The following is a 10,610-nucleotide window of genomic DNA, read 5'->3' as shown; positions in this document are numbered from 1 at the left end:
AATTGATGTATGCCTTTTGAGCTAAAGCCCCTTTCTTGTGTCATGCTGTTTTCCCACTGTGCCGAGAAAGACTGTTATTGCCACAATAATTAAAATCTACATTTAGCAATAGATTATCATAAGATGATGCACATGCATATGCTATTTTGGAGACAGACTGTATTAAAGACATTATTATCTTTCCTGTTTTGGTTGTGACAGGATTTAAATGAAGAGGCATCTGTGAGCCTTTAGGTTTCTGAATTTCTATTTCAACAACAAACAATTTTCATATACAAAGTTGACCGTTTTTGAGGTTTTAAATAAGGAGACGGAGGTGCTTATTGTTCTGCTTGAATGCCAGTACATCAGTCACAGTATAGCAACGCTCTCTGTGGTTATGCTGTTGCATTTTTTAAGTCTGAGGTTATGCCCCGCTTTGAGTGGAGGTCAGTATAATTTGACCAGAGGCTGAAGTGCCACACACACACACACACACACACACACACACACACACACACAAACACACACACACACACGTGCCCCCATTCTTATCCTTGGAATTCATCTATTTTTGTCTGCTTTGTTTTCTGCGAGGCCCTTTGCGAGGAGCCTATTTGTTAAATGCATGCTGTAAATAAACCTAATTTGACATAAGCAGTATGATTGCCCTGGCCATATGTTATAGTCTTAATAGATGGATCCACATACAGCTGGGGAATTTGTGCACAAATAAAGAACATGATTAAAGTTGACTAGGTCCCGCTGCCTTTTTAGTTCTGTAGTATCCCAAGAGTCACATGAGCTAAGGAAGATGGATGTGGGCGCTTGTTTTCTATACATTGTATTTCTATATATACGTTACACAATTTACTTTTATAAGGGGAGGACTTCGGAGTTGCAGCTGCCACCATTTCAGCTTCAACCATCAAAAGAATTGTCCCTGACAGATACGTAATGAACTAAAATAGCCTTAATGTGATCAGTGAGGTCGTGGTTGTATTGTCTCTAGGGAATAACCACCAACAAAAAAAGACCTGTTAAGCCCAAGCAATTGCTAGAGCAGAGTCACTTTAGCAACACAGAGACAAACACTGTGGGGACACAAAATGAGACAATTATGAAGACAATTTCTAGCAAGGGAGAGGCACTGCTGTCACAATGTGTAGATAGAATGGTGATATTATTAATAATAACGAGATTGATTTTGTGCAGCTTTGCATTATGTGGCAAATTAATTGAAATTAGTTTGAGATATTGTCTAAATTCATATTCTTGCCAGAGAGAGTGCCTGCCATTAAAAATTACATTTGTTTGTTATTTATTGGTTTATTTGACACAAGCAGACCACATCAGGTTTGTTTCTTAGTGCCAAAGTCAGCCAAAAACAATACATAATATTAGAGGAATATTACTGAAGAAAAGAATGTGATCAATTCTTATTAAGACAATAAACAGATAGAAAACAACATTGGAAAGAGTTTGTCTGGGATGACACTTGAACTGAACACACAGATGACTCATCCTGCATCACCTCATTATCCATGTATCAGGTTGACTTGGTGATGTCACTTCTTAGAGCTTGAGGCGCCTAACATGATGTATATCTCTGTTAACACTGTTACAATAACAGTGGTGCCACTGACAGCAGGGAATGTAAGCCCCCCAGTGTTTGACCTGTTGGTGAATGTGTCTGGTGGTAACAAGGCTGAGAGGAAATTGAAAGTTAGTTATGCTGGCAAAACAGGATATTTTCAAATTATGAATGCATGTAATGTAAATATATTTTTTCTTTTCTTTTCTTCAAACATAAGTGGTATCTTCAAACTGCAGTGATATGCACATTTAACTGTCACCGGTGTCATCGCAAAGCAAAACAAATGGAGTTTGTGGGCGCTAACAGCCACAGTGAAAAACTAGAACAGCTCCTGAACCACTTAGAATACTTAGCTGTCAGTACTCAGCAACCAAAATCATCTATTGTAGTTCTAATAAACAATGGTACACAATAGGGAACTGAATTGTAACACTTCAGTCTAAATTCCATCTGCATCACATGTATCTTTGCCCTGCAATAAATCACCTGTACATCAGGAGTGCGACTGGGATCTTCACTTCCTTTATAAGACCGACAGTTCCATCTTCTAAGAATTATTGGTCACTTACAATAAATTTGACATAAATGTGATATGACAGAATATCATCAAATTTCCCCTCGCCTCAAAAATAAGCCTGAAGGTTTGGGTATGATTCAATTCCCTCTCTGCCATCACTGCTGTCAGAAAGTTCTATTCATCTTCTTTTTCATTTTCTCTTGTAACTAGGAGCTGTCAAGGCCTGGGGGCTTTGCCTTGCAGTTTACTTGGCTATATTTATAATTGGACTCTGTCAACAGTGTCCACTGCAGCTCAACTGCATGGTTTGTTATGGCAGCTACTGTGTACTGATTTCCAACACATGCCAGCTGTGAGACAGTTTGTATGTCATTAATGCTCAACAATAGGTAGGTGCAGACACAAAGGCTGCACCCAAGAGCATGTGGATGGAATGAAAATCAACTTAAATGGATCAGAGGAGGCTGCTGAAGTCAAATTCTTCCAGGCAATATAAAGCTCAATGTGCAGGATCATTGACATGGGAGCATATGTGTGTAATACAAAGGCTGTGAAGGTAGATTTAACACATAGAGCAGATGTGTCTAGAGCGATGTACAATGAATAACACAATTGTGTTAGAGAAATCAAGAATTTCTCTCTCAGTATATCTACATTTTATGTAGAAGTGAAAACAGCTATGACCTAATGTACCAATATTGTCAGCGCATATCTTAACCTATTCTAAAAGGTCTGTGACTCTAGTCTGATGTGCAGTAGTGCTCTCTGTGCCAAAATCAAACCAACTGTTAATATAATTGAGTCATTTTGGCCTGTTCTGCTGTGCTGCTCAGTGTCTGTATGGGTGTCCTTTTAATCAACACTGGTTCCAGATAAATGGTGCAGAGAGAGAGGCCAGATCATGACTGGGCTTGTCAGGAACCAGAGGAGAATGCTCTGCTCGTGAAAGCACGGACACCTGGAGGACCCGTGTGCTGAGAGAGTGGCATAGCATGCAGGACAATACATGACTACATGACTCCAATAAATGGAACTTTTAACTCATGCCTAACTAAGAGTCAATCGTGTGGCTATTTTGTCGGGTAAAATGTGTTGAGAGCAGAGCACAAGCTGTATTTTGGCCACATGCATTGGCTGTTACATGACAGTGGACAGTCAAATTCTTGCACTGCTGCCTCTCCATCAGCTCTGGTTTGTATGCAGTGCACATTAACAAGCAATTACAGTGACTCCATTCCATTGTGTGTAACTTGTCAAAAACATCCACACCTTATTAACAGTGACAGATTCATACAGTATAATGAACCCTATCCTATGTCAAAATTGATTTTTATCAGGAAAAGAAGATGGAAAATTACATCGGAGTCCGTGTTTTTCTCTGTGATAATGTGTGTGTGCGGAGCAACCCCCCTCAGCAGCATGAACCACGAGAGGGAGACAAAGCTTTTCCCAAATCAGGATATCATGTCATGAAGACGCATATATACATCTGTACTACTTCTAGTTGATTTCCCTCGTTGTTAAGAATAGTGGGGAGTGATTGAATAGCCCCAATTACAGCAATGCAATGCTTTGCATACTTTATAATTTCCATTAGTCGCCGTACTGCAGGCTCTAAGTCATGCCCATACCTAAACATTACCTTATTCATTTCTTTTTCACATCTTATCCAACCTGATGAGGTCCAACCCACGCGGAATCGTTTTGTCTGGCCAGAATGACACAAGCCACGTCCATTTAAAATGTGACAAACGCATTCCTGCGGAGATATTAACCAATCGGCGGAGAGGAGGGCGTAACTCTCCTTACTCTAACAAAGCAGGAGTATGAAGTTTAGGTTATCAGTGTACAGCTGCTGTGGGAGAATGGTGCACCTCGGTGCCCACATGCGCGTGATATTATCCAACTCCGGTTTTATATTCTTGCAACTTTAACTGCCGTACTTAGTTAAACAAGGTTTTATGTTCAAAGTTCAACGTATCTCCTCTGCGGTTCCACACTACAAATGGCTTGGATTATTCCCTCGCATCTGCACGGGACCGGCGCTGCTTTGATTCTGCTCGCGGTGATTCTGACAGGTGATGCAGTTGCACAGGTTTTTGACAGCTATGGATTATCTTACGCCTTGAGGTCCGAGCTGACAGAAGACACGATATTGGTTGCCAATAATGGGATCCGCGTGCCTTTCGGGAGATCAGTCTTCATCGATCCTATCAACGATTTGGTTATCCAAGTTCAGCCTGGTGATAGATGCAGCATAACAGTCCTGGACAATGATCCCTTGTCTCAAAGGCCTGGACATCTGTCTCCGAAAAAGTTTCCGTGTGAATTTGGCCCCAACGACGTGAAGTATTCTCACTTTGGCTCTAGGAGTCCTCCGAGGGATAGAGTGAGATTGCAACTCAGGTATGACACCCAAACGGATACCATTATAATACCTTTTATGATGGAGGTGGAAGTCATTTTCACACAGCTGGAAGTGCTGACCAAAAACATGCCACTCACTGTAGAGAAACTGCTCAGCACCAGTAACCCCATCGATAGAAAAATATTAGAATTCAGCTATGATAGAAGTGCACAGCAATGCAAAATAGCCCCTCTCTCCAGTGGCAGCGTGCTGCCCAGGTATGGAAAACTTGTGGATGAGGACAGCCTTGGAACAATGGTGGACTGTGATGAATTCATTAAAATGAACATCCGTTATCAGCATACTTTTGCTTTAAAATCACCAAACAGAGATTACATTCCAATGATTGTGGAGTTACATGACAAAGAGGGAAATTTGGTCAAGCAGGAATTTTTCCAAATTCTGGTCAGGATTAAGGAGGGAGAGGAGAACACAGCCCCTAAACCCAGCTTTGTTGCAATGATGATGATGGAAATAGACCAGTTTGTAATGACAGCGATAACCATGGATATGCTGGCGGCAGAGGATGTTGAGTCTTATCCTGACGAATTAATTTTCAACATCACATCCCCCCTGTCCTTTGAGGAGGGCTACATAGTGAGCACAGATGATAGGAATTTACCAATAACCTCATTTTACCAGGGAGACCTCAAAGACTTGAAAATCGCCTACAAACCCCCCGCTGTGGATTCAGACACTGAGAGGATTTTCCAGATTGAGTTTGAGGTTGTGGACACAGAGGGGGCTGTGTCAGACCCTTTTGCTTTCATGATTGTTGTTAAGCCTATGAACACGTTGGCCCCTGTGGTGACTAGGAATACTGGTCAGTTACTGTATGAGGGTCAGTCCAGGCCTCTGTCCAGTTCACAGAATCTAGAAATCAGCGATGAGGACAATTTAGACAAAGTCAGAATCACTGTTATTGATGGGCTGAGGCATGGAGAGTTAACTGTTCTGGGCGCGAGGAAGAAATTTTTCACCCCAGCTGACCTAGACGCAGGAGTAGTCATCTATCAACATGATGGAAGTGACACATACAGTGATAATATTATTTTCAGAATGACAGATGGCTCAAATGAGGTAGAGTTTCTGTTTCCCATCACTGTTGTGCCAACTGATGATGAGCCTCCCATAATCAATGCCAACACTGGTTTGGTTTTGTTCAAAAATCAAATGATGCCAATCTCCTCACTTATGCTCAGTGCAGCAGACATCGACTCGGAGGATTCTACAATAAAATTCACGATAGAGCCTCCCTTTTCCACTATAGGGCAGGTGCTGCTGCGTCAATCTGAGGCCCCAGAGGACCCATCCACCTGGAAGTTTAATACAGAGGATGAAATTTATGAGAAAGTAGTGACTGAATGGCTGCAGCAGGATATTACTGATGGTAAACTGTTTTACAAGCACATTGGGCCCCACAGCACCAGCACAGTAATGGATCAGTTTGTTTTTAGAGTTCAGGATGACAATGACCCACCAAACCAATCAGGTGAAAGCTCATTTATTATCAAAATTCTCCCTGTAGATGACCTCCCACCTGAACTGTACCCTGGCACCACTCTGCAAATGACAGTGCACGAGTATCAGCTCACTTACTTCCGAAAGAAATTCCTCCGCTACACTGACCTCGACTCAGAGGATCGGGATCTCAAATACACAGTCATCCAGCCACCGACGGACACTGATGAGAATAGCCCTGTTATATTGGGAGCTCTGGTGTTAACGGAAAAGCCTAACACTGAGGTCACAACTTTCACTCAGGCACAAATTAACCACCATAAAATCGCATATAAACCACCCGATCTCGAGCTTGGAATCACCACTCATGTTTTGCAGTTTAGGTATGCTGTGGAGGATGCTTCTGGAAATAGTGTAGAGGGAGCTTTCATTATATTTTTAAAGCCAGTGGACAACAAGCCGCCTCAGATAACCAACTCTGGGTTTACGGTGCTTGAACGAGGCACACATATCATAACAAGTGCTGAGCTGGACACCTCAGACACAGACACAGATAGCAAACAGATAATCTTCACTATTACTCTGCCACCGCTGCATGGCCAGATCCAGTTCACATTCACTGACATGACAAAAGGGGATACTTTCAGCTTAGAGGATATTGCAAACGGAAGAATTTCATACATCCATAATGGGGATGAATCAACAGTTGATTCTATACAAATAGATGTCAGCGATGGGGTCCATATCGTCCCAATCACCATAAAGATAACAGTAAAGCCAATTGATGATGAGATTCCAACCATCAGTCTCCCAGCCGGCACAATTGGCTCCTACATAGATGTACTGGAAAATGGAGCAACGGAGATAACGAGTAATGTCATTCAGGGAAGAGATGAAGACACAGATGACCTTCGTTTGACCTTCATTGTTGAGGACCCGCCATCATCAGGTGAAATCCTGGTGAGAGGTGTTCCTTCGGCTACATTCACCCAAGCTGATATCATTAACGGTTTTGTGGTATATGCTCATACCAGCGGGGAGGTAGGCTTGATCACAAAAGAGGATTTTTTCAATCTAACTTTGACAGACATGTCTGATGAATGGACTGTTGGAGGAAATAAGATCACAGGTGTTAGAGTGCATGTAACTATTCTTCCCCTGGACAGCCAGGCTCCAGAGGTCTTTGTGGGGCCACAGTTCACAGTTGTTGAGGGGGAGAAGAATGTCATTCAAATTCTTCATATAAGCGCTGATGATGTTGACACCCCCAGCGACGACCTCCTTTGTACAATCATTGTGCAGCCGACTTCAGGGTATGTGGAAAATATCTCCCCAGCTCCCGGCTCAGAGAAATCCAGGTCTGGGACAGCCATTAGTGCTTTCACCATCAAGGATATCAGACAGAATCACATTTACTATGTTCAAAGCATTCACAAAGGAGTTGAGCCAGTGGAGGACAGGTTTACATTCAGATGCTCTGATGGCATCAATTTCTCTGAAAGGCACTTTTTCCCTATCTCCATAATCCCCTCTAATGATGAAAAGCCTGAGATTTACATGCGAGAGTTTGTGGTTATGGAGGGCATGAACATAGTCATTGATACTCCCATTCTGAATGGTGCTGATGCAGATCTCCCCCCTGATCAGCTCACATTCGTTATCACCAAACCCCCCAAGCATGGATTTATTCTCAATCAGCTCACCACTGGCACTGTCCCTGTCTTTAACTTCACCTTGGATCAGATCAGAGAGGTGTCCAGCATCGTGTATGAACATGATGACTCAGAAACCACAGAGGACAGCTTTGATATTGTTCTTACAGATGGAAAGTTCAGTGTAGAGAAAACAGTAATAGTTATGATTATCCCTGTGGACGACGAAACCCCAAGGATGGCAATCAATGATGGCCTTGAAATTGAGATAGGTGATGTGAAAGTCATAAACAGCAATGTTTTGAAAGCAACTGACCTGGACTCTGAGGACAGCATGCTATCTTATATTATTCGATATGGGCCGAGTCAGGGGTATTTACAGAGAACATTGACCTCTGGAACGCTGCAAAATATCACAGTGGGAATGAACTTCACACAGAATGAAGTGGATCAGGGTTTGATTTTGTACATTCATAATGGGCAAGAGGGGATCCGAGACCTCATCAAATTTGATGTGACAGATGGCATCAACCCTTTGATTGACAGGTACTTCTATGTGACAGTGGGTGGCATTGACATGGTTTTCCCAGATGTGGTCAGTAAAGGTGTATCCCTAAAAGAGGGTGGCAGGGTCACCCTGACAACAGACCTACTCAGCACTAGTGACCTTAACAGCCCAGATGAACACTTGGTTTTCACAATCACCCGAGCTCCAATGAGAGGCCACCTGGAGTGTACAGACACACCTGGGATGCCCATCTCATCCTTCACACAGTTACAGCTGGCTGGCAACAAAGTGTACTACATTCACACCGCCGACGACGAGATGAAAATGGACAGCTTTGAATTTGAGGTGACTGATGGCTACAACCCCGTGTTTCGCACTTTCCGCATCTCCATCAGTGACGTGGACAATAAAAAGCCTGTGGTGACAGTACATGGCCTGGTGGTGACTGAGGGAGCGAACAAACTGATTACGCCTTTTGAGTTAACAGTGGAGGACAGAGACACTGTTGACCGCCTCTTAAAGTTCACAGTCACTCAAATCCCGGTTCATGGTCGCCTGCTCTTTAACAACACCAGGCCTGTCAACTCCTTCACAAAGCAGGATCTGAATGAGAACATGATCAGCTACAAGCATGATGGCACAGAGAGTTCAGAGGACAGCTTCTCCTTCACTGTCACTGATGGCACTCACACAGACTTCTTTGTCTTCCCTGACACTGTATTTGAGACTCGAAAGCCCCAAGTAATGAAGATTGCTGTCCTGCCAGTGGATAACGGGGTACCACAGATTGTGGTGAATAAAGGTGCACCAACACTGCGAGTTCTGGAGTCTGGACATATGGGATTTGTGATCACCAGTAAGACTCTTAAAGCAGAGGACAGAGACAGTGTACATAAATCTGTGACCTTTAGGATTACTGTTGCCCCAGAACATGGCTACCTGATCAACCTGGGAAAAGGAAATGCCACTATCACCACTTTCACGCAAGGTAAGAGAGCTACATCTCAAACAGCTTTGTGATCCTGTGACATTCTGTCAGATTTGAAATACTGCAGATACTTACACCTAAGACAAGCATTTAGTTCTCAAGTTATTTGAGCCCAGTTTTCAACTCATTTTACATGTACTCACTCTGCTAAATGTACTCCCCTCTGAAAAATGCTGAGTTCAAATGTAAAGGTTTTTGTTTTCACACAAGAGGCTGTCTATTTACAAAGATGAAGTATGCCAGTGCCTCAGGCTGACCAGATTTCAATTGAGGAGTGCATTTTTCAAACAGTGCCTCATGTATTTCACTTTGGGTGAAGAACGGATGGTGATTTGTACATTGTTGCGGTAATATTTTATAACATAAGCACAAGCATGAAGACAAATTTCAAATGTGTAAAAGTCTGAAAGGGAGGGATACGGTATGGTTACCTGGCTCACAGCAAACCAGCAAGCATTACAGAAGAGAAATTACAACAGAGAATTTGGGTTCTTGGTCTTGATCTTGACCAGTGATAACTATCTGGTTGGCAGTACCAGCGTACAGTCATTATCCATGCATTCCTTTCTTTTTTCACTGAGTCACTGAGATGCTTTCCCCAAGAGGCCTGTTCAATATTTCAAGACTTCTCACAAGAGTAAACAGATGGTAAATAAAGACACTATCTCCTGGGCATTTGAAAATTGTGGCTATGTATTTCTCATGCTTTGTTCTGTTTGAAAGGAAGTGTTTTGACATCAAATGCTGAAGATAGAAGGGGTTGTAAACTTCACAGTCTTCCAGATCCTAGGCTATAAAGAATGATTTCTAGCACCCCACTATTAGGCTGGCAAACAGACTACTGTGATGGAACCCAGAGAGTCAAGCTATTCTTTATGTTCAGTGTCATTCAGGAGTCTAATAGATATAACCCTTGTTACCAGGCAGTTTCTCCTTTCAGATCCCCAGACACTATGCAGCATGCACATTTTATCACACAGCCTCTCTCTGGTTCTTAAAGAGAGGCTTATGAGTAGTTATTGGCAAATAATCTGTCAGGGACAAATTGGGCACATCTTTGTCATTTAAATAAATGATGGCATTTTTTATGAGCAGGATATCATATTTATGCAAATGTCTCTCTTTTTCAGCTGAAATCAATGACATGAGCATCTGCTATGTTCTGAGGGATGGTGACAATGCTACAAATGACATCTTCTATTTTTCCATTGAAGACAATGGTAAGCTATCTTATTTAAATGTCTCCTCTTGAAAGTATCCCCTCACACCATTAAGTTTTAAATTCTTGTCATGCCGAACCTTGAAGCTGAAATATTACATTTTGTCACACTTTTTGGAGTTTTACTTCTATCATTTCTCTGAGAAGGGAGATGGAAAGATTGCATGTGCTTCATAATAGGTCTAATTCAGCCAAGCAAAAAGTTTGTGCACAGATGGGAGAGAAAGTTCTAGAACCATCATTCCACATGGTATCATATTTCACTATGAGCAAATAAGAAAA

At 42.3% G+C, this 10,610-nt stretch overlaps 1 protein-coding gene across 1 annotated transcript in view; it reads left to right on the top strand.

The window, feature by feature from the left end:
• The first annotated feature begins 3,926 nt into the window (after window positions 1-3,926).
• Window positions 3,927-10,610, top strand: part of frem2b (FRAS1 related extracellular matrix 2b) — a 52,517-nt gene continuing 45,833 nt past the window's right edge. The window contains exons 1-2 of the mRNA XM_085795981.1: window positions 3,927-9,109; window positions 10,240-10,329. Coding sequence (XP_085652107.1) covers window positions 4,099-9,109; window positions 10,240-10,329 — 5,101 coding nt within the window. The 5' untranslated portion in view covers window positions 3,927-4,098. The remainder of the gene's footprint in view (window positions 9,110-10,239; window positions 10,330-10,610) is intronic.

Source organism: Trachurus japonicus, chromosome 13 (assembly GCF_045865225.1).
Source record: "Trachurus japonicus isolate A0001 chromosome 13, Traja_1.0".
Taxonomy (NCBI): Eukaryota; Metazoa; Chordata; class Actinopteri; order Carangiformes; family Carangidae; genus Trachurus; species Trachurus japonicus.
The sequence above is the reverse complement of the archived record's forward strand: the minus strand, read 5'-3'. Positions and strand labels throughout refer to the sequence as shown.